The following is a 25,703-nucleotide window of genomic DNA, read 5'->3' on the forward strand; positions in this document are numbered from 1 at the left end:
ATGGATCAGAAGAACGTGTTGCATGCTTGGAACAAGATCGCATATACATATATATATATATATACATATACATATATATACATATACATATACATACATATACATATGCATCAGCACAAACACTTCTCGTTGAGAGCTTCATGAAATGGGTTTCCATGGCCGAGCAGCCGCACACAAGCCGAAGATCACCATGCGCAATGCCAAGCGTCGGCTGGAGTGGTGTTCGGGTCACCACCCAAACTCACCCAAGCGAGGTCCCAAAATACAATCCACAGTATTACAGGTATAGGCCTTCTGCAAAACAGCTCGTCTTTCTCAGTCGGTTTATTTGACTACTCACATCTCTCAAAATGGCAGTCATTTTTCTGTTCCATGTACTCATATCAAATGTGCCCTGAAACTTCTCCTCCTCTTGTGAAAGCATCGATCTCCTTGGCAGTCTTTCGAGGAAACGGTGTCTACCCCACCTCGTCTGTCCTTGCTCCTCTTCATGTCTCCCTCAGAGAATCCCCGCCTTCATCTTGGAAAGCTGCAAACGTCACTCCAATTCACAAGGGTTCCATGTCTGATCCACTTAACTACAGAGAAGTCAGCTTTCTCACGATCATAAGAAAAGTGAAGGAATATATTGTCGCGGTTCTCAGAACCACATGCATTCAGCAGATAGATGTCCCAAGACAGTTATTTCATCATTATACGTGTAGATAGTCCCCTTCCTTTTGTTTAGCGGGACAACAAGGGAATGCGTTGCGATGATCCAATAGCTTGGGATGCTTAAATCATTTTCTCTTTCATTTCGTCCCTACTCTTCTTTTCGTCTGATTATTCCTGAGGTAAATCAGCCACGTGTGCCTTCGCTGTGAAGTGGGGCCTCGTAGAGGCCAGCAAGTGTGGCGCCGCTATGAGGAAACTGCTGCACAGAGATCCTCGTTCCTGGGCGAGCCCTAAAACCAACGTGTGCAGCGAGACATATGGTGCATTTCGCAGTGCGGGATTATCGACTCGAGCTTCCGACGATCTGGGGAAGATTGCCGGTTACATTAAAAAGGCATACGAATAAATACCTCTTAAGAGGCTGCATGAATGGTGTTTTTCACAACACAGGAAACACAGCCAGCACGACGCCCACGCTGCACGAAACACGTACGGAGGCCGATAAAGACAACTCCATGGCATGTTGGGCGGGATAGGAGTGTGCGGATTAGAAGCGGCTTGTTCCTTTTCAACCTCAATATCCGACACATATTTGTGTTCGCCCCAGGCACACGCTAGCGGAGTCGTGCGAATGCGAGCACTGGCCACATGCGGAATGGCCGAACCGCGCACGCTATATGGAATGTGCTTGAAGGCAGACACGTACGCCAGTCGTGAAACGTGCATGGATTTATCCATGGCAATGTACATTCGGCCCTCGCTGGCAGCAGCGGATTCCCCGCAGATGGTGAGCGTCTTCTCGTCTCTAAGGCCAGCAAAGCTGCAATCAAGCCGGGGAATGTACAGTGCAGACCACGTTGGCGCACGGAGCGGGCACGCGGGACCCTCGGCCGGTTGCCAGGGCATGGCCTGGGGGTTTTTCAGGACGATTCGCGTGCCAATTTCGGTGTGGGAGATTCATGTCATGTCGTGGGGTCGTTGTGGAATATTGCCGCTGTCTGGGATGGCCTTGCCAGAAACAAAGTGAGGCAGTTTCCGGCCAAAGTTGGCGGGCCACATGAGGGGTCGGGGCCAATCGAAGCGCCCGATTCAGGTGATGATGTTTCGATTTGGGGTGGCCCTCCCCCCGTGCTGCAAGTCCTATAAAGGTCGGAGCAGTCTCTCCGCCTTTCTCTTTCTCCACCTCTCTCCTGCTCTCGACTCACCCTCGTCGACACCGCCACGACCCGCCTCCTGCAGTCTGGACTCCGCTTCCTCATCTCCGCCCACACAACGTCGACCCCACACGCCTACCTGGTCCCACCTACCACTCCGTCCTCGCACTCTGGACTCCGCCCCTTCTCGTCTCAAGCCCCTCCTTTCCGGACAGTCTCCACACGTGCGGCTGAAGCCAGAGACGACGCGCCCACTGTCAGGTGCCACACTACGGAGCATCCCCAACAAACCTCCTTCCCCTGAGGTGTATTGGTGGCACGTCGTGCTATTAAGCACAAAGCTACAGAGAACGTAGCCTCAACTCCTTTCCCTTCCTGGTTCAAAACTTTCTCTTCGTCGAGTTTTCTGTGTCTGTGCGTGTGCGTGTGTGTGTGTCCTGGCGCCTGTCTGCTTAAGTAAGACTGCTGAAGATTGTTATCATTATTATTTTTGCGTTAAGTCTGCTCTGTGTCCCCTTTTGTAAGTTGCCTGTTTATTTGCTGCACCTCACCTCTCTCCTCTATCTCTGCACAAAAAAACCCCAATAAATCCTGATCGTACCACATACGTTTCCTCGCCCATTGTAAATAAATTATTAGGAATATTCCCAGCTCGTCTTTGTGGTTTCTTTCATTGATCCAGCATGGTCTGAATCCTACTTTAGCCAGGACTTTATTCCCAACGATCCGTTCCTTTTAGCCGGTACGTCCTTGGCAGTGTCGCTCGGCTGCATCCGATCTGGTAAAGTGATCCTGTTTGGACAAGGCGTACCGAGGGCATGTTCCCCGGGTATTAAACCACATGATTAATTAGGTAACCCGATTAATCCATATATGGGAGGACCCTAGGTCACGCGGTTGAGTTATTGGCGTCCACGGTCACTTAAGCGACCCGCCACATCACGGAATTATCCATGTGCGACGGCCTACAATTCCGGGGAGTCTGGTGGGAAGTGAGATAGCTTCCCCCACCTAGTGGTCTTCTCACCCAATCCCCGGCCCACAACAATATCATTGCTGCAGATCTCTGCCATTATTTATTCTCAAACCCTCATGTCTAATCACCAGTTTGGAATCTGCCACAATATCTACCATGCACATGTTGCTTCTTTCAGTTAAAAAAGCAAAAACAAAACAAACAAACAAAAAAAGGATGGATGCTTCAAATCTCAAACAAAGCAACCGAACCATCTCTCAAGCCTTTTAAAATATCCGGCACTTCGTCTTTCCAAGTTGTCGCCCAATGGCATTCAGGGAGCCCTTCTTGAATGTTTCTCTGACTTTTACAAGGAGTTTTTTTATGCACAGGAGGAGGCCATTTGGCCCATCATGCCTGCACCACACCAATACCAGATTTAATAAATCCGTTGATACCCCTCCCCTTCGTGTGCAGCCTTTTGGATGATACACTGGTACTCATTTTGCCGACCTCGGAAGGATGACAGGCTGAGTCAACCCCATGGTGTTAATTCAGTGGTATTGTGACTTGAACTCAGGACCCTGGGATCCCAAAGCCACCACCCTAACCGCTAAGCTAACACCAGACTTGCTCCATGAGCAGAAACAGTGGGTTCCTCTTAATGGTATTCTATCTCATGGTCTTCCTTTTCATGCTTGTGTCTTACAAAGCAGCATTTTAGGACCGAGCATATTGTGGGTCTACATCAATGATTCCTCTACTTCAATGTAAAATAATTCCCTGTATGATTTTACTGACACCAAGTTCAATATTACAATATTCGGGTTTGAATCCCAACCCAGCTATAAATCGGCATTCTGGGGTTTCACAGGCAGGGTGGGGCATCAATGCATGTACGATCCCCCGGATGGACATGAAACGGGGCGTCCTGTCAGCTGCCATTAGTTGATGGATGTTAAAGACCTCATGGTGTCCTTTGCTAAGAGTAAGCGAGCTATCATTGGCACCCTGACCAAATTCTTGCTCCAACATACAGGGAGACTGCATCAACGGCACAACTGTGCCACTTGCAAATTATGCTACCGCAGCCATGTTCTGCAAAATGGAATAATAATAATAATATTAAGAGCAATAATAATAATAACAACAACAACAACAACAACAACAAGAGCAAGAGCAAGAATTGCTTTGCACGACATGCCCCTTACAGGTCCCAATTAACGTTCGGGAGATAAAAAATTAGTTTGTGTTTAACGCACTCGAGCCGATACCAGAACAAAAATGAAGAAGAAACTCTCCAACTAACCGCATTTCATTCGTTTCTAGGCTTTGTGTATTTTATATTAAAAAAATAACCCATATATACATACATGAAGCATAAACATGTGCATGGCATAGATAATACATTGTGGTTATATATACCTGGGAACATTCCAATTGCAATGGGCCATGGACTAACACCCAGGCCTAAGGCATTCAGATCTGTGCTGCTTCATGCAATGGTGGCACATGATTATTATATTGGGGTGGAGTCAGGCCAGCTGTCCAGCCAGTGGGTGTAAAGCAGTCGGGTGGAGTCAGTGCAGCTGAAAACTGACCCATGTATAAGAATTGATATTTTCTAAGTTTAAAAAGGGCATAAATCAGTGAAAAAGACAAAATGCCCTGAAACTTGAACTTGTTCTGTAGCTTATGATAATAAAGCCATGTGCCAAGTGTCAGTTGAATATGTGAAAGGAAAAATAAAGATAATAAAGTGTGGGGAAAAGTCTAAAAAAAAAACAAAAAAACAGGTGGGACGGATGGATGGACGGAGAGCAAACTTGTATTCCCCTGCGGTGAAAGCAGTAGAGGACTAATAACTACATATCTGCGATCACAAAACCATCGCCAAGGATAAGTGCCCTCGATCCAATGATGGACATATTATTTTTGAACCGCCATGTGACCTCGACCTTCAATATTCAGGAGTAAAGTGGAAATAAAGAAAATGTGTCCCCATCTACAATCTATCCATAAAACTAAACATCATGAAAATCAGAGGAAAATTAGATGGTATTCAGAGAATACTTTCCCTGCGCAGTCTGAAGAAGGACTTGGCCAATTCTTCTGTTATTTTTGTTTTTGATCCAATATGGTGCCAGACCAGTGACCGATAATGTCACTTTTATCAAACTATATTTCCCATGGGTAATTGATCAATTAGTTAAAGTTTTGCATTGATCGGTTAGCGGTTTCAACAATTGCAGAGAGGTTTTTTTTTTTTCATACTGACCGCATCAAGTGTTGTACTTGTCGAATTATGATGTCACAACGAAGGCACCGATGACATCAGCATTAACAAATCTTATTCCGCATGGGGAGTACTTGACAATGAGCCATGTTTCAATTCTTTCCATGGAGTGGTTTCGGAGATAGAGGGGCAAAGTTTTTGGGGTTTTCCAAGATGTCACCTGTAACACATGACCTTCTGACGTTATAATTATCAATATAAATTCCTACAGGAGGAGGCGCACCTGTGATCAAAATTTCATGTCAATCGGACTAATAGTTGCTGAGAAAATTAATTTTAAAAATTCAGACACATACGTACGCACGCACACGACTGATTGCTTAACCCTGATTTTCGCTTTGCGAGCGCAGGGTAATTACTCAAGTTCTGATCAAACAGGTGTCTTTTGTTAATTAGGTCCCAATCTGAAAAATGTAGGTCAAGGACAAATATCAGATGCACAACTACAGTGCAGGTACACTATTATGATGCAAGAACATCTTGGAAGGCCAAGCAGTCTGAGATTACACATTTGTAAAAATTGAGTGAAGACAAAAAAAAAAAAAAAAAACATAATAATAATAATAATATTTTTTTTGACTGCCATTTTACCTTGACCTTTAACTCAGAGGGGTATGAAGTAAATTAAGTGTAATGCACCTTTTAACATTAGGTGTAAGTGTAGGTGTAATGCACCTAAGGGCAATTTTGTTCTGATTGGACATAAATTAATGGAGTTATGATTGAAGAAAAAAAAAGTAAAGATTTCTATAATTAGGTCATGACCTTAAAATTTGAAGGTCAAAATGAATGACAACCCTGCATACCTTATTCCCATTATTGATGCAAAATTTCATTCTGAAAGTTCCAGTCGGTGATGAGATACAACTCGGAAATTTGCGGAAAAAAAACAAAACCAAAATGGTGGTTCGGGGGTCAAAGAAACTCTGTGGTACCATTAAGAATTGGGGCCACTAATTGTAGAAATAAATCCTGCAACAGGTACGAGCCTCTCCTTATAGTATGGGGGGAGGCTAAATAATAATAATAATAATAATACTAATCTCTATCTATAATTCCAGCAATGTGTGTGTGTGTGTGTGTGTGTGTGTGTGTGTGTGTGTGTGTGTGTGTGTGTGTGTGTGTGTGTGTGTGTGTGTCTGTGTGTGTGACCGCTGTTTCTCGAGAACCACTGGTCCGATCTAATTGAAACTTGCCAGGTATATTGCTGGGGCCCTGAGGATGTGCCTTTTCAAGGTATGCTATTAATCGGACAAGTGGTTCCCAAGTTATGGCCATTTATTTACCAAATCAATGACAGGACACGGTGCTATGATGTCACAATTCTTTTTTTTTGCACGTACGGGCACGCACTAGTAGTAATAATAAATACAAGAAAAGTAGTAGTAGGCAGGCCGATGGACTGTTATTTTTTTTTTAAATCTCTTCTCTGGTTTAGCCCCCTCTGCATCTCTCTCAACTCCAGGATATACACGTAATTTTCAGTAACCCCCTCCTGGTTAAGCTTCCAAAATCCAAGCTAACTGCAGACCTAAACTTTTTTGTTCCTCGCTTCTCATGTATTTCAAACCGTTTTTCAGAGTCGGTGGTATTCCACTCTTCCCTCCAAGACTTCAAAAGCAAGTGGTGCACGACACTGTCATCTCATTTCCCATCCTTATCTACATTCTATATTACCTCAATCACCGAAGGTGAAGGGGGTTATGTTTTCACCCCTTTCTGTCTGTCTGTTTGCGTGCAGGATATCTCAAAAAGTTGCGGACAGATTCAGATGAAACTTGGTGGACAGGTTTTGTGTGCAGCAAGGAAGAATTGATTCGATTTTGGTGAAGATCCAATTCCAGATCTGTAATACGAGAATTATTTAATTTTTAAAGTGATTCTTCACCATTGAGAGAGGACCAAAAATGATATACAGCATGATATTTCAAAAATGTATTGAGCCCGATATGTTCTCATGGATCAGGCATTGCATGGCCGAGGTATGCGCTCTACCGAGTGCCCTTTTAGTTCCATCTGTCACACCTTCCTAACTTTGTTTCCTCTCCCTCTCCCTCTCCCTTTCCCTGTTTGTTCATTCTCTCGCTTATTGAGTTTTAGACTTCCTGTCAGTTCATACCCTCTCTCATGTTTCTCTTCCATGAGCCTCAATCTTGTTGAGAGGGGGAAGGAAAAAAAAAATAAGAAAAGTTCGATTTTATTTCATCAATTGTTAGTTCCGGTGAGTTTCAAAGAAATCTGAAATGGAACCATTTTGGGCCAATCATCACACTGCTCATTCAAAACTACACTTCATCATGCCCCTTTATGGCTGGGGGGTTCGGGTTGGGACTGTTTGAACCCCACTTGTATTTTATTACACAATATTAATCGTTCAGTGCAAAAATGCTCATCTGAGGCACAGTACATTAAAACTTCAAGGGTAGCGAGTACAACCATGGCAACACCCTCTGATATAAAGAATGATACTACACCTGGATAAGCGATACAGCTTGCTCTGTGGAAGCATGTCGCAAGTCATGACCGTTGATAGCAAGAACACGATCACCGGCACGTAGCCCACCCTGTCTCGCGGCTAGTCCTCCAATCACCACGTGCTGTACCTGAACACCAGGCCTTCCTGGACAGTCCCCAAGGCGCAGGCCCAGTGCTTCACCTGGCCATTGCTTGTGCAGTACTACACTCAGTGTCTCAGTAGCTCGCCGCTCAGTCATACATAAATGAGGAGGTTGGGGCCATTGTGTCCGACCAGGACAGGAAACAGTGCGAGGAATGGCATGCCGGTGGCAATCTCTCAGTACAGCCAGGCGAAGCAAGGATGCTGGCGAACTCAGTATGGCAATTGCTTCATTGTGTGAACAGCAACGCAGGTCAGAGCCATTAAGCTATGAAGCCAGAGAGATGCAGGAACAAACAGAATTAGATGAAGACATTGTAGTCCGGTTTAAAGAAAAAAAAGCTGTATTTTTCAGAAATAATTTCCATAATCTTTCCTTTGACTCGTGGTCAATTTGCACTTTACTCTAGACCGACTAGAATAGCATATTGTTTACAGTTTCTCAAGGAACTTAAGCTTACAATCCTGGGTAGTGACAGGATGATAATATTCAGATCTACCCATCAGCTCAGCAAAACAGAATCAACCGATTCACCAAACTGCAAATATCGTTTTACAATCTATCGAAAAGGTAATTTTGTGTCTTAATCAATGGTCTCATTCACAGTGCTTTCGGAATACGACACCTGCAAAATACGGTCGCCTGGGAGCAGTCCTCCATTCCTTGCCACCAAACCCTCATCGAAGATTTCTTGGATTATGATGCTTTCCAATGGAGTCTCATTTCCACCAACGATGCTGATTCCGAGCTTATAAAGCCCTTCTGAACGTTTAAGTTCAATTATTGTGGGAACTCCCTCTCGAACCGCCAGTGTAAAATCTGATACAAAACAGAAGCCGATAAGCAATGCACAAGAGTCATAAGTTTACTCACAGTTGAAATTGCGAGCTGGCACCAACCTGCAGAACTATGTGATAAAGAACTTCCCCAGGATGAAGTACCCCTTGGATTTTCTTGGCTTCTATCTTGAGACACACTAATGAACTCCTCTGTAAAAAATAAATGAATGAATGAATAAATAAATAAATAAATAAATAACAAACGTTGCCCATTGCATCATGAACTATGTTGCAAATTCAACATCTTATCTGATTTGCCTAATCTCCTCAACATGACATTATATTCTGTCAAAGCTATCTCCTAGCTCGGAATATAATGAGTGTTTGTCATCTCTTTCCCAGCAGTTGTCAGAAAACGATTGAAAAAGAATTAGGCCAGGCGACAAGCTTGCAAGCCTTTTTAAAAGGCCCAATGCATTCTCTATGTCCATGTGAGTACCATTTGAGGAAACGACTTTCTTAACGTCCCCTCCGAGCAACAAAACACTCTATGGTGCATGGTGCCCTTTCCGTGAATAACCGAGTCGACAATGTGTAGTCAGATCATGTCAGGAATCAAATCTCGACGACACAACTTAACTAGCGAATTCCCATGCTATCCTTTCAATCCAACTGAACTATCCTTTCAAACAAACTGCAATGTGAAGAACATTAAACGATTCATGCCATGAAGACTTATTACCCTCGCCAGAGGAGAGGGGATTGCATTTGGGTCCGTTTGTTTGTTACTTGGCGAAATGTTTTATTTTTTGTTGAGAAGTATGTTGATTGCCTCCGTTTGTTTGCCCGCTCGCCTCCAGCCCAAACCGCTCAACCTACTCCTCTAAAATTTTCGGAGATTATGGTCGCCCACCCTGCAACGGTCCCGTATTGATGTTTCGTCAAATTTGGTCGACCAAAAAAGGTCTACATAGGCCAAAAGGCTAATCTGGACCACATTTTCTAAAATCTTCAAATTCCATCTGATTGACTTGAAATTTGAACAAGATTTGTATCGCAGGTCAATGAATTTAACCACCGATTACTTTTGAGGTTAACATTGGTCAAAAGGTCAACATAGGCCGTATTTTTAATAGTTTCTAAAATTGTCAATTTTCATCTGATTGACTTGAAATTTGAACAAGATTTGTAAAGCAGGTCAATGAATTTAACCACCAATTACCTTTGAGGTTAACATTGGTCAAAAGGTCAACATAGGCCATATTTTTTAAAGTTTCTAAAATTGTCAATTTTCATCTGATTGACTTGAAATTTGAAGAACATTTGCATGTTAGCTTGCTGAATCCAAGCAACAATTATTTTTGAGATCAACATCGGCCAAAAGGCCAAATTGGGCCAGATTTTCTAAAATCCTCAATTTTCATCCGATTGACTTGAAATTTGAACAGCATTTGCATTGCCGATAAATTAATTCAATCACATTATTTTTGAGATTAACATTAGTCATGAGGTCAATACAGGCCATATTTTAAAATTGCTTCTAAAATTGTCAATTTTCATCTGATTGACTTGAAATTTGAAGACCATTTGCATATCAGGTCAGTAAATTCAACCACCTGTTACATTTGAGATCAATATCGGCCAAAAGGTCATAGGCCAAAAAGGCAGACATTTCTAGAATTGTCAATTTTCATCCGATTGACTTGAAATTTGAACAGCATTTGCATCACAGATAAATTAATTCAAACATATTATTTTTGAGGTTAACATTAGTCAAGAGGTCAATACAGGCCATATTTTAAAATTGCTTCTAAAATTGTCAATTTTCATCTGATTGACTTGAAATTTGAAGACCATTTGCATATCAGCTTACTGGATTCAAGGACCAATTATTTTTGAGGTCAACATTGGCCAAATGTCTAATATCCTCAATTTTAATCCGATTAATTTGAAATTTGAAGAGCATTTGCATATCAGGTCGGTAAATTCAACCACCTGTTACATTTGAGATCAATATCGGCCAAAAAGGCTGACATTTCTAGAATTGTCAATTTTCATCCAATTGACTTGAAATTTGAACAGGATTTGCATACCAGGTCAATTACTGTAGCCAAAAATTATTTTTAAGGTTAAAAGGTCAACACAGGCCTAATTTCTAAAATTTATAGAAAGGGCCAAAAACTATATATATATATATATATATATATATATTGTTACGGTTCTCGGAACTGTATGCATACAACATACAGTTGTCCCGAGTCAGTTATTTCATTAATATACGTGTAGTTAGGTCCCTACCTTTTGTCAAGTGGGAAGACGAGGGAGTGTGTTGCGATGGGCTATAGTTAGGATTAATAAATCATTTTTTCCCTTTTATTTTATTAAATCATTTTCCCCTCCATTCCACTTCCCACTCTTCCTCATTTATTTTCTGAGGTGAATTGCCTCGCACCCTCGTCTCGCTTACCATAATGTACCACCGACTACCCACTGTATCTGGAGTCTCGTTTTCTGAGGCAGAATCCCGACGTTCGCATCGGCTTCCACCTTTCCAAACCCAGACACGAGCGGCATGGGCGGGTCAGACCGGCGTCTGGCCGAAACCCCGCCCAGAAGGGCGGACCGCATGAAGGCCCGGTCCAATCGGGATGCTCGGATCGGACAATGATGTCGGCTTCATCATGGCTCCTCCCCGAGCTCCAGGCTGTATAAAGCACGGACCTCCGGGTGAGAGAAGTTGGTTGTCGAGTTGGTTTTGCGGGTCATTGGAGAGGTTGAAGAGAATTGCGAGTTGTTTGGTTGTTGAAGAGAATTGCAGGTTGGAGAGGCTGAAGAGGCTGAAGAGAATTGTGAAAGTCTTCCTGCTGTTTGGCTCTGCCTACGTCTCGCCTCGACGGCCCGCCTACTGTACTGGTCCTCGCCCACACGACCTCGACCAAGCCTCTAATCTGGTCCTGCCTACTACTCATCTCTCGCCTCTTTGAACTCCACCAGACACGATTACCACACGTGCGGCGGTGGACCGAACTGCACAGCTTTTGTCAGGTGCCGCACCACGGAGCATCCCTTCCCCCGCAACACTCAGGTATCAAAAACTGAGACCTCAACTCCCTTTCTCCCTGGCTGCAAAAGTCCTTTTCTTTTCTTTGGGTTTACTTTGTCTGAGTGTGTGTCAGAGTGTGTTGGCGCCTGTCCGTTAGATAAGCCTGTATAAGTTCTTTATTGTTGCAATTGTTGCTTTTAATAATCTCGCGTCAAGTCTGCACTGTGTCCGTTTTTGTAAGTTGCTTGTAAATTGCCGCACCCCACACCTCTCTCATCTTTCCCCTGCATTACATACCAAATAAACCTTTTTGTTGTGCCACATGCTTTTCACCGCTTTATTGGAAATAAATAATAATTGTAGAAATGTTCCCAGCTCGTCTTTGTCTTTTCCTCCATTGGTCCAGGATACAAAACGTGAACTGTTCAAACTGGCGGAGGTACGCGCTACTCTGAGTGCCGTTCTACTTTGTTCTGTTTTGCCAAGTGTCACCTGATGAGTGATTACCCTCGCCGAAGGAGAGGGTATTGCATTTGTGTCCGTTTGTCCGCACAGAACTTTCGTGTTTTTCTCCACAACCGCTTGGCGGATTGAGATGAAATTTTAATCACAGGAGCAACTACTCATGTATAATGTTTTAAATGATAATTATGATGTCATAGGTCATGTGGTGAGGTAGCCATGTTGGAAAATTGCAAAAACTTTGGACCTTTATCTCTGAAACCGCACCAAGGAAAAAAATTGAAACTTGGCACACGGCAAGTACTCCTGATGCGGAATAAGTGAGATTATTTTATGACGTCACAAGTGCCTTCGTTATGGCGTCATAATTGCACATGTAGAACGCTACATCTGATTAGTATGAAAATTTCTCAGGGTCATCTTGGGATAAAATCGTCCACAGAAAAAAAATTTGATGACGTCACGTGATTCAGCAGTGATATTGTTGGAAAACAAAACAAAACAAAAAAAAAACCTTCAAAAATCTTCTCTGAAGTGGCTGAACAGATCAAAGTAAAACTTTACACATATGACCGCCTATCCATGAGGAACAAAAGGTTTACATATATGATGTCATAGATCACATGGTTTAGCAGCAACATTGGATTTACCCTAAAACCTACTAAAATCTTCTCCAGAATGGCTGGACAGATCAAGGGGAAAACTTCACACAAATGTTCCCCAAGCCTTGGGTGTACAAGTTTGTTTAGGAATATTTGAGAGGTCACATGGTTTGGCAACCATATTGGATTGAAGAAAAATTTTAAACAATATTTTCTCTGGAACTGCTTAATCAATCAACATGAAATTTCACATTTATGATCTAGTAGTGATGGGGAATAAGTTTTAAATTTCAACTTGATCAGATGCATGGTCTGGCAGCCGAATCGTTTAATTTTTTTGATCTGGGTTCTTTTTTGTTGTTGTTTTTTTTGAAAGACGCTCACTTGGCTGTGCCTGGGTGGGTTTGAGGGTAGAGGAGGAGCAGCTGAAATGTGAATCCTCTCCAGGTTCCTTCCGATGACATCATCTTTGCTTTTTGCTTGTTTGGATTCCTTCTAATGACTCCATTGCAGGACTGTACCTATTTGGTCTTCCATTCGAGTTGAAATGAATTTACTTTAATCCCATTCTAAATTCAATTGAATAATAATTTTAAAACGTCATGGGTCAGGGTCAGGTGTCCAATCAAAGCGGGGTTGCATCAAAGCTGGATGTCTTGGCACCCGGTCACCATTGCCAGCAGTTATAAAGTGGCAGTTCTCATTGTAGCTCTTATTAATTATCTTACACACCAGTACATAAACGCCACACAAAAGTACTGGCGAGGGTCTGCACAATCACCGATTGCTCTTTTTCTTGTTGCTATTATAAATCCTTTAATAGTTTGTTTTACAGGATTATGAAAGGCTTTCTTTGATTACTGTAGAATGAAGAACTAGTCTTACTGGTATAGGCAAGTGTTGATCTGCATCAGCAAACAGATGGAAAAAAAAATAGATGAAATCAACAGGATGTTGATTGAGGTATGCTAGCCACCATTATATGCAAAGTGAATCAGACATTTCTGGGGTTAACCCCTCATCAGATTAACAATAGAAAGAAAAAAAGAAGAAGATGAAACTCCAACGAAGGGTTAACGCCCGATACCTCATATTCTTGCTTCTGGTGGTGGTTATCTCATACCTCAATCGACATCTTGTTGATTTAATACAATTTTACCCCACACACACAAAGCAAAAAGTAGGGTTTAGCAATATTGGTTCATGTCTGTCCGTCTGTTTTATCAGTATATGATCGAAGAACAACATATTTAAAATCGAATGTTATATTTTGAACATGAGTAGGAAGACAAGTTTGCTGTTTTGCATTACTTTGGCTTTGAATTTGTCCTGACCACACATTTGCAGAGAGGAGCGAGATAATTTGTTCACTCTGTCTACCTACCTGGCAGTCAAGCAAAATTGAAAATCATTCCAAACAGGAAACTTACTGTTTTTTAAGGGTGTCACAAAGGACATAAACAACAAGCACGAATAACTAATGTAATAGATAATGGGTAAAACCAGGAATTTATTTATTTATACACCTTTAACCCTATTGAATCTTCACAAATCATCTTCGTAATACTTCCAAGAACTTCCAGTTTTGCAGTCCTTGGATATGTTCTATGGGGTGGTGTAATATGTTCTATATTGCAGTAATAGGAGCTGTCAAGTGCAGCCCTTGAGAAGTGGGCATGGCACGCGAGCAGGTGCAGTATTGGGGTGAAGAAGAGGCCGTCGATATGGCCATGTACAATGCCGAGTGATGCTGCATTCTATGGTGATGAATAAAGCCTCCATCTAGACTCGTGGTTCTCAAAGTGGTCCCTATCACCCCCCAGTGGGCGCTGGGAACTTTCAGGGAGGCGCTCCAGACTCCACGAGTGGTAGGGGGCACAGGCAATGATTTGGGGTCACTGGCGATTTAGAGGAGCAGTGGAAATTAGGAGCGCTCATTGGGCTTCCTGCAGTCTGAACAGGTTACCCGGCGCCATTCGGCAAATTGGCCATACAATGCCCGTGGTGCCGTCCAGAGAGAAATTAAAGACAGGCAATGGGACAGGTAGGCCTTTTTGTAAATAATGAACACATTTTAAAATGTATTTATTCTGAAAATCATTAAGTTCTTCAAGCATATTACAGACTTGTTTACCAAAAATGCAAGTCAGTGTTTTTTTAAATACACACATGGTGTGAATACCATATACATGTGTTATGATCCGGCAGCGCAATTCCCAGCGAGGCACGAGTACCGAGGCGGCGCGAGTACCGAGGCGGCGCGAGTACCGAGGCGGCGCGAGTACCGAGGCGGCGCGAGTACCGAGGCGGCGCGGCATTGTGTTTTAGGCGCGCGCTGTTGTAGCTACCGTTGGAAATGTGAACAAAATTTTTTTGATGTGCAGGGTAAAAAAAATCGATGCGCGCGCTCACCAGAGACCGGAAATATATAATTATTGTTTGGCCTTATCACTGGTGTTAGTCTTTCGACATCTTGGCGTATTGATTTCGTGATTCAAAAAAGCTTCACGTCCGGTCGGCTTCAAGATGTCGGCCTCAAAGAAAAAAGTGTCGTCAGTATTCCGTTGAATACATCAAGTATGGATTCATTCCATCCCTGATGAACACGCAGTTACCCATGTGTTTGTTGTGTGGTATCACGCTGTCCAATGAAGCAATGAAACCATCTCGACTGAGCGAGCACCTGAGTAAAAAGCACAGTGATAAGGCTCGTGCAGAGGTCAGCCGTTTCCAATCGCTGAAAGAGAAATTAGAGAAGCGATCCACGGTAACGACAATGTTCAAAGCCAGCCAAAAGCTCGTGGATAAAGGACTGGAAGCGTCGTATAAGCTGTCATTGCTCATCGCCAGATCTGGAAAACCGTATTCAATCGGCGAACAGTTGATCAAACCGGCTGTTTGGGAAGTGATAAAAACTGTTATTGCCCAGGATCCGTATCCAGTTCTCTCGTCGATTGCGCTCAGCAATGATTCCGTGGCCAGGCGGATTGATGAAATGTCATCAGATGTAGAAGATAAGCTGTGTTGTGAGCTGAGAAGCTCGCACTTCGCCATCCAGCTGGATGAGTCCACTTTGCGTGACAGTGAAGCTCTGTTACTCTGCTGCGTTCGCTTCATCCGTGATCAGGAAATGGTGGAAGAATTGTTGTTTGCCCGCTCTCTCCAGACCGATACGAAGGGTTCTTCCATCTTCCAAACGTTGGAGAAGTATTTACTGATAAGAACATTATCGCTTGCGCGACGGACGGGGCACCAGCGATGGTTGGCCACCAGCGATGGTTGGCCGCCAGCGTGGTTTTATTGTGCTTCTGAAGAACCAGGTACCCTCCGTGTTCACCATTCACTGTGTCGTGCACCACAAAACATCTTGTAGCAAAAGCTCTCAGCACCAGACTTCATACATCACTCCAAATAGTAATCAAAGCAGTGAATAAAATCAAGGTGTCGTCTCTGCATGATCGGCTGTTTCGTCAGCTTTGCCAGGATAATGATGAACCATTCGAGAGGCTCTTGTTGCAAGCCGAAATTTGATGGTTGTCCAAAGGCAATTGTTTGACCCGTTTCCATGCCCTCTTCTCGACAGTGGTCGAGTTTCTGTCGGAAATTGATACAGAGTTATCGGAGAAAGTGAATGTGATTGAGCATGATGTGGCTTACCTCGTGGACATATTCAGTGTACTGAGTGATGTCAACAAACAACTCCAAGGTGACCATATGACGCTGATTTAACCAAAGAAAGTGATCGGCGCGTTCGTAACCAAGGCGACTTTGCACAGGGAAACCCTCGGCCGCAGAGACATGTACCACTTTCCCCGGTTGGCAAAGGAAACTGCTGTTTCTGATGAAGAGCTGCTCGTTTATTGCAATCACCTTGAGAAGATTCGTGGAGATATGGAGCAGCGTTTCAGAAACATGCTAGAACTGTCGGTGCCAGCATGGGTGATCAACCCATTCAAATGTGACATTCGAGATGTGAAGCGCGAATTGCAGGACGAAATTATCAACTTGTGGAATGATGACGAGGCGAAGGCAAGATTCTCGCAGCATGAATACGGCAAATTCTGGATTCTGGAGCGGGGCGAATACCCCGCAATGTGGACAGAGGTAGAACTGCTGCTGATGGCGTTCCCCACATCATACCTCATTGAAAGAGGGTTCAGCGCCGTGATTGTGCTGCTGACCAAGTATCGAAACCGCCTTGACATTACCAAGAGGGGCGATCTGCGTCTCTACCTCACTGAGATGGAGCCAGACGTTCGTAATCTCGCAGCGAGTCACCAGGCCCACCCTTCACACTCACGGTATTTGTGCCTGTGATAACAGATTCCCAGTTTGCCTCACCTGGACGTGTTCTGCTGAAACATTGTAGGTAGTGCAAAATAAAATAGAAAAAGTAAAGGAAAAGTAAAGTAAAATAAAGTAAAATATTATTCAGAAAATATTTGGCTTCTGTTATTTTTGCTTCCTATCTACATAAATTCGGACTATCCTATTGCCCACTGGGTGTCCGACCACGAACGATAGGACAAGGGGGCATTGGGCCGGTCCAAGAGGGCGGTAGTCAAAAAAAGTTTGAGAACCACTGATCTAGACTGACTCATCGTCGTCTTATTACAGTGTACAAGGGTGGTGTACAAGACCGCTTCAGTAGCGCAAAACTTCCAAAAATTTTTTTTAACAATCTTAATCATTATTTTATTAAAATTGAAGTATATACCCGAACACTGCGTTGGGTATCATGTTCTATGAACGCTCGAGTTATTTTACTCTTGCACTTTTTATGGTTCAAGTCAAAACACGAATATTTTTCTGCAGCCCACAGGTTCTTCCTTTTGTTACACTCAGAATTCAGTGCTCCTTTCATGGCAGGCCAATGACACATCTGTAGGGCCGCAAGAAAAACAAACAAACAATGACGGAACAATTTTACCCTGCACGGCAATATCAAAGATGGGAATGTTCTCTTTCCTCGGACAGGGCATCAAAGGAGTGGAGGCTCTAAAATATGCCCGTTTGTACCAGTAGAATGGAAAGGGTGCAGGGTTCAGAAGCACCACCTTTTTCACACTGACATCCTCTGCTTTCTCACCAACCTATTTAGATTCGCCAACTTTCACACGCACAACAGCAGCAAATTTCTCCTCGATCGACCTTCAAAATGAAATTCTCATCTTTACAACTCGTTTTTGAAACTCAAAGCAGAAATGCCACCAATGTGTGATCATATCATGATTTGTAGTGTGTGAAACAAAGGAAAATATACGTGTGGTGGGATAGGCCAAAACCCTGTATGTCGTTTTGCAAATTCCTCCACAAGCTTTAGAGGATTATAAAGTAAATAAATGGATCTTGATATAAAAAAAAAAAAAAAAATTTATGTTGACTAATCCAAGTTAAGATTAACATTTGTTAAGGTGAACGGTCCACAAAACAAATCCATTTATCTTAGCATGTATTCACAATGATTTGCAGATCAGATAACATATACAGTACATAAAAAGTTGCAATAGGCTTATCATGGCTTCAAATCCAAACACAAATTTATAAGATCGTAGGTACATTACTAAACAATATTTAATATCCCAATCAATATTTAAAATATCTGAGTCCAAGTCTCAATAACATGAAATTAAAAAAAAAAAACAATTTGGGCTTGGTCAATGGCTACCTGCAGTCTCACCTCCATCCTCCTCCTCTTCCTCACTAAGCTGGAAGCCCGGGTTCACCAGCCCAGGTTCGTCGGACCATAAAGCAATCGCTTCTGCAGCCGACAACCCCCCCATGAGCAGCGGTATACCAGGACATGTCGCAACCGCTGTGGCTGCAGCCGCCGCAACCGCTGCCGCTCTCCGGCGCTTTTCTTCCTCCTCCCTATAAACTGCCATTCCAGGGCATCTGAGTCGAGGCAAGAATTGGAAGCAAAGACAAAAGCTAAGAGGTGAGAAACTGTTTAACAGTACTTGGACGACGACATTGAAGAAATGATAATGGTACATATTTAGAGTGCTTTTTCCTTTCCTTGAAATGCATTTGTAGGCAAGCACAGATCCAAAACTCAAACTCCATTACAATTCAAACACTGCCTTTCATCGCAACAAGTTTTACTTGTTCCCAGAAATAGAAATATGTCATTGTCGACAGACTGGTTGTCCAAAACGATGCATTCAATTGTTCTCGTACATTTTAGCCAACCCACTCAAAACCCTCTCCTCTCATTACAAACTCCTCTTTTCTTTGAGACTTGTTGCAAGCATCGTTTTCTTTTACTCCATTACTTGTATCTAACTAATTAGGTACACCACAAACATTCAAGTGTCTTTTTATTTTTTTTTTTTTTTAAATCGATCATGATTTAAAACAATATATTATGTTTCCTTCTCTCCCTCTCATAGCTGACTTGTTGCTTTGTATTATGGAAAAAAATCCAAATGTAATTTTTAGGATTCTGGCATGCTTCCTTTACAGTTTTCAATTAATACATGTTGCCATTGCTTAAACTGCTAATTAAGAGGTAAAAGGGTTGCTTTTACTTTGTGCATTCTATCAAAGCAAGTAGTTTCCAATGACGTGTCCAATAAGCCAACATTAGATAGAAAACCAACGATCAGACTCGGTGGCATTGTGGTTAGAACATTCACTCTGAGTCTGGTCGGGTGGCCGTTTTATTCTGACCCTGGCAGTCATAACAAGTCTAAAAATGGTACGTACTGCTTACACACTCGGCACTCAGCATTTGGAGGACAGAGCACGGTTAAACCCTATGGGTTGGCATACAATTGGGTGATAGGGGTGGAAATGCTTCTCATAGCTTCAAATTAATGATTGAACAGCACCTGTATAATTTTTCGATTAATTCAACTGAAAGTAAGATCATTCCAAAGTGACTGTCATGGTGAAGGGAAATTCAAGATGGCTGTGCCCATGAAGATGACGATAGTGTCACGTGATGTAGCTCTGACACCCTCCTTACCCCATGGAACTCCAGGAAACACTGCCCCCCCCCCCCCAAAGCATCACGTATTCTGGCCCTCGAGTAAATTCTCAGCTCTTTTAACGATCAATATTTTCCCCATTGACAGCCCACAGCAATCTGATGTGCTTCTAAAATTTGGTGCGATAAGCTTTGTAAAGATGTAAGCAACTTACTGAACTCCACACTGGAGGAAATACGATTTTTCTTGTTAAACAAAAGAAAAAGAAGACGAAGGGGAAAAAAAAATAATAATAAAAATAAAAAACTTTATAGAAGTCTGGACTAGTGAAGGAGATAAATGACAGAGATCAAAAGCCTTACAGAGTGCGAGGGGGTAAAAGGGCAACAGGCATACAAAAATGCATGGACACAATGCAAACTAGAAAGCATCTGAAAACGCAAAGCCTGTCCACATCTGGTTTGTATTCAGACTTCTTATTCTTCTCCCCCCCCCCCCCCATATGCTAACTATGACAAAAACAGATCAACACGAGAAGAGCACTCGGAAGAGCGCATACCTCTGCCCGGATCCAGATCTTCACCAAAATCGAATGGATTTGTCCTCGTCACAAACCCAACCTGCCCACAAAATTTCATCCGAATCCGTCGACAACTTTTTGAAATATCATGCACACAAACGGACAGAGGTGAAAACATGATAGAGGTAAAAATAAAATAATATAATTTTTAAAAAATTGACGATTTTCAACAACCTTGGCCTTTTGACCTCAAAAGCAAGAGAGACTTCGTTGGCCCAATATGCAAACCCTGCTCAAATTTCAAGTCGATCGAATGGAAATTGATAATTGCATGCAACCTTGACCTTCGACTTAATTAAAAACAAAAACAAACAACAAACAAACAACAATTGTCTCCTACGTTTTAATTGGTGAACCGATTCAGTAATCCATTGGACAAATTCTTTAAATTTCAGGTCAATCGTAAGTAAATCGATTATACGTGATGCCGACCTTTGACGTTTTGACCAAATTATTAATTAGACTTCTCCATATTCCCATAATGAAGCTTTGTTGAAAAATTTGATGACAAACACTCAAATGAATCATTAAATAAATTAAAAAAAAATATCACACCCCGGACAGACACACAGAAGTGATTGCAAAACCTGATCCTCCGCTGTGGGGGGGGGGGGGTGAACAAGTAGTTGATTGGTAGGAATGGAATAAAGAGAAAGAATAAATTAATGAAGAGTCACCGAATGAGGGTCAGCATGAGCATAAGAGATCAGAGGTCGATGTGGCAGAAGGCACGAGATTGTGATGAATGGCATGCTTGAGACATTGGAGTAAAGAGTGTGCAGCAACAGAAGGAGTAAGTTTCACTGACAAGATAATCGAGATGAAGGAATGGAGGTGGGCATCCAGTGCAAAGGGAAACCAGGTGTAGGTTTCTGGAAGAATACATGTAACTGTGTGTGGAGGGGTAAAGGGGTGGGGGAAGAAGAGAGCCGTGGGTGTACGAATCATGGGGGTGGATGGAATTAGACCAAAAGTGAAGCAATATAAAACAGAGTCCACCAACCTATCTGTGGTGGGCAAGAAGAAGACCCTTGGTCTCGGTCTCCTGCCAAGAATTGCGAATAAGATGAAAAGCAATGAACTCAACCACCTCCAGACGAACAATATGGAAAGCGACTGTACGAGCCCAGAATGGGGAACCAGAATTCATATTGCTTCATTGCTATAGTAATCGATTGGCTCAGAGGAGAATACCAGAGCATCGTTCATCGTTCGAGACAAAATCAGAGATATGGTCTGCCCATGACGGTCTATGGCAGACTGAGGTTTTGGGGGGTCCATCGTTAAGCAACATCAGTGGTATTTTCACACAGCATAAGAGACTTCCACAGCACAGAACATGTGCTGTGAAAAAGTTTCGTTTGAATCACGCCTGGCTTCTTTGTTACCTCTTCTTTCGGTTGGGAAAAAAAAAAAAGATAAAAACAAAAACATTCACAGTTTTATATGTTACATTCTCACGGTCTCTAGTTTTGAGATGGAGCAGTTGACTTGGTTTATTATATTCAGCAGATAGACCTCGACGTACAAATAACCCACTGTAGTTTTTCAATACCAGGGGTAATGACGCCTGGAAAAGCGGATTTAATACGCAACTCGAGATACTTTTGCTTTTCGTCCATTTTAGCAGTGGAGGTGGCCAATATTCTCAGGAGAAACAGCTCAGTCCACAGTTACTAAAGATATCTGTATGTCCAACAGGTTCATTACAAATTACTTTTTCTGAAATTTCAGCATTCTGCTCAATGGGTAATGCACTTGTTCAGCTGCTGCAGAGACTGACCTGTTAAAATATGTATACTTTCAAAACTAGGCACAAGGCTCGTGGAGGAGCTGCAATACGCATCAAGGACATACATTGAGACGAAGGCAAGAGACGACATCAGACATGAATTCATACAAACAGTCGCTAACCTTGAGAGAAATGACATCTTCTTGGGGCACTTTGGCAACTGGCGACGCCATCTTTGTGACATGTTGAGTGCCTGTGGTACCTTCGGTCCATATATATATATATATATATATATATATATATATATATATATATATATATATATATATATATATATATATATATATATATGTTGTTAGGTTGATATTTATATGTTGATTCTCAAAGTATATGTTTCGTTCCAGATTCTCAATGCATGTTGTCTTGTTGTAATAAATTGATTTTTTATTCCATAAGAACACATGCCCACATCATTCCTGCCTCCCGCACACATGCAAGAACCATCTTGGCATTTCAGTTATCCCTGGGGGTAGCCAAAGCGAGGTTAACAACCCATGTTTGTAGAGACCAGTGAGATACAGATTCGATAAAGACAACAAGAACAAGAAAAAAACAAGAGTGCAAGTGAGCACAATATACGTCCGAACAAGAAGGTATATACAGAATTGTGCTACTACATGGAAAACAGCATCCTGCTTGCCATGGCAACCACTTTAGATGACGAACGTATGTCGCGACACACCGTCTCCACAGTCTGTACCTATGTACCAAATATGAAACGTGAAAGTTGAAAACTTTGGGAGTTAGAGTGCGGACAGGAACGGACAACCGGTATCATGTGTATATATATATATATATATATATATATATATATATATATATATATATATATATATATATATATATATATATATATATATATATATATATATATATATATATATATATATATATTGGGCGTATTAATAAAATCAAACTGTCTGTAAATGTCCATAAACTAAAACATAGTGTCCGTAAATGAAAGTCGGCTGGTGAAGCTTCGCACAAATGGAGGATCACGTGACCTTGCAGAGAACAATCGCTCCCCGAGGGAGTGGATGTTTGAAGGATTTATGGCGGTACAATGAGAAGTGTCTGTGGGTTTTTATCTTTTACCATCGGTGTACAGTGGAAGGAAGTAATTAACATTCATCATTTACCGATAGAGTACAATGGTAAGTGTTACAGTGCATGTCTACATAATTATACAGTAAGACATTGGTTTATGGCAAACCTCCGCTTATAACAATTGCGACATTCGGAATACATTTTAGTTGATGCATATTTATCCTGTTATAATGATCATACTGCTGGAAAAACCGCATGTAACGATTACTTTGTCCCAGCAAGTCGAACACAAGCATAAGGCCCTACATTAGAAAAATCGCCGAAATACAGATAAAATTCACAAAAATAATCAAAAACGTCACCTGGTAGAGCGCATACCTCCGCCACGAGAACATGTCGGGCCCAATACATTTTTGAAATATCATGCTGGACAGTACTATATCGTTTTTGGCTCGATCTCTCAATGGTGAAGAATCACTTTCAAAAATAAATAATTCTCATATCCAGATCTTCACCAAAATCGAATCAATTTGTCCTTGCAACATATGCAACCGGCCCACCAAGTTTTGTCCAAATCCATCGACAACTTTTTGAGAAATTGCACTATATATCATTTTTGGCCCTATCTCTCAATGGTGAAGAATCACTTTTTAAAATCCCAGTCGTCGGATCCGGATCTGGATCGTCACCAAAAATCGGATAATTTCTTTCTCGTCACACACTGAACCTGTCCACCAAGTTTCATCCAGATCCGTCCACAATTTTTTTTTTACACAAGATATGCTGTACACAAGCAGACAAACAAACAGACAGACAAGCCGGTAGGCGGCCGTGGGTCGCCGAGCATCCGATGACCTTTGACCCCTGATCTGAGTTCATCTAGTACTAAATTGCAATCGAATCGGTTAACCCGTGTATGAGCAAGGGGGCTTTGAATGGTCATTTTGCCAGAACAATGCACTCATTGACCTTTGACCCCTGACTTAGCCGAGATAGGTCAGTATGTCCTGAAGCAAAGTTGTAGTACCCATTGAGTACTCTGTACCTATGAAGTTTCATTCGTATCGGTTAACCCGTGTAGGAGCAAGGGGGATTTGAATGGTCATTTTGCCCGAAAAATGCACTCATTGATCTTTGACCCCTGACCCAGCTGAGATAGGTCAACACATCCTGAAGCAAAGTTGTAGTACTCATCGAGTACTATGTACCTATGAACTTTCAGTCGTATCGCTTAATCCGTGTAGGAGCAAGGGTGCCTTGAATGGTAATTTCGCCCGAAAAATGCACTTATTGACCTTTGACCCCTGACCTACTCGAGATAGATCATTATGCAAATGAGCAAAGTTGTAGCACTCATTACAATCTATGAGCATGTAAAGATTCATTTGATTCGGTTCAACCGTCTTGGAGCTAGTGTTCTTTGAATTTTCAGCGGGAATGCTCAATGGCCCTCGGACACCCAAGTTGAGAGGGTTACCATTTGGAAACTATAAGATATAGAAAAAAATGGATGTCATATCGTGGATAGAGAATCACCTTAAGATTATGCATACCAAATCTCAGAGTTCCATCCACTGATAACTACTCGGTATCAATTTGAATGAAAAAGGACCGAAAATGCGGTTTGATATCGGAAATCCCCAAAGTTCGAGGGGGTGCTGTGGGTGAACAAAGATATAAATCGAAAATCCGGCTCGATTGTTTGTGCACAATGTATTCCAGACGATTAGTGTGAATTTTCATGACCATCTGACCATAACCCTAGGAGTAGCATTTGGCACGAAGGCACCTCCAGCTCTCGCATATTATCGATTTTTGCACTAATTGACCTTTGACCCCTGACCTAAGCGAAATCGGTCAATATGTCCTGAGGCAAAGTTGTAGTACTCATTGCGTGCTATGAACCTGCAAAGTTTCATTCGGATCGATGCATTCACCTGGTCGCTAGGGGGGCTTCAATTTTCACCAATTTTCGGGCATATCCCATTTGTAGGGGGCGCTGTGGGTAAACTATTCCAGATAACACAAAAACTGGAATATATTTGGTAGAGAATCACCTGTAGATGATGCATGCCAAATTTCATAAGCCTACGTGGGATAATGGCTTTCGGAATTGATTTTGCGTGAACGGTACCGATTTTGAAGGTTTTTCGGCTGTTGCGAGGGAACCAAAGCGTCCCTAGCAACCATCACAATTTCCAAAGCACTAGGTCATAAGATGTACCTACCACCCGAGTTTGATTAAAATCTGCCCACGTTTACTACCAATTATGCTGATGACAAACGAACAAACATCCAAACAAACAGACAATTACTGACAACAATGAGGGTGCCTATTTCGGCGACCCAACAGATAGAGAGAAAGGGGTGAAAACAACCTCCTTCACCTTCGGTGGTGGAGGTAATAATCATTTCATCATTTCCTGCATTTCTGTGTTGCCCTGGTGCAAAATACACCACACATGCACTGCCAATGAAGAGGGAAGGAGACGCTCAGCTGGGCGAGACGTAAATGGCCAAACCCCCTTGGAAAGGCCCGAGCAAAACACGAAACGGAATTTATTTTCTGAAATACAATTTAGGCTTTTTGGAAACAGGAAACTACTGCCTTTACAATCCACCGTTTTAACGAGCCTGCTGCACAGTATGGTCAATTTATGTTTCGCAGCAGTTTTGTCGAACCAGTAAGGCATACCTTCTACATTACATCGACAATTGAAAGCGTGCAAAATAATTTTTCCTGTACTGCGCATAAATAGAGCTTATACATCATTTCATCAATTTAATTT

The 25,703-nt window shown here is 42.3% G+C and overlaps 1 protein-coding gene and 1 pseudogene across 4 annotated transcripts in view; one reads left to right on the forward strand and one right to left on the reverse strand.

The window, feature by feature from the left end:
- Positions 1-25,703, reverse strand: part of LOC147008545 (ligand of Numb protein X 2-like) — a 75,313-nt gene that overhangs the window by 22,879 nt on the left and 26,731 nt on the right. For 3 of the 4 annotated variants that reach the window (XM_085863965.1, XM_085863966.1, XM_085863964.1), the window contains exons 4-7: positions 18,232-18,458; positions 8,577-8,666; positions 8,303-8,496; positions 7,534-7,944 (exon numbers count right to left, since the gene is read on the reverse strand). In XM_085863965.1, the coding sequence (XP_085720091.1) occupies positions 7,534-7,944; positions 8,303-8,496; positions 8,577-8,666; positions 18,232-18,458 (922 nt within the window). The remainder of the gene's footprint in view (positions 1-7,533; positions 7,945-8,302; positions 8,497-8,576; positions 8,667-18,231; positions 18,459-25,703) is intronic. The other variant, XM_085863968.1, reaches the window with a different exon arrangement.
- Positions 16,278-16,897, forward strand: LOC147008546 (zinc finger BED domain-containing protein 5-like; annotated as a pseudogene).

The sequence above is a fragment of the Eptatretus burgeri genome, chromosome 18 (genome assembly GCF_056783735.1).
Source record: "Eptatretus burgeri isolate ZD-2024b chromosome 18, Ebu_testis_v1, whole genome shotgun sequence".
NCBI lineage: Eukaryota > Metazoa > Chordata > Myxini > Myxiniformes > Myxinidae > Eptatretus > Eptatretus burgeri.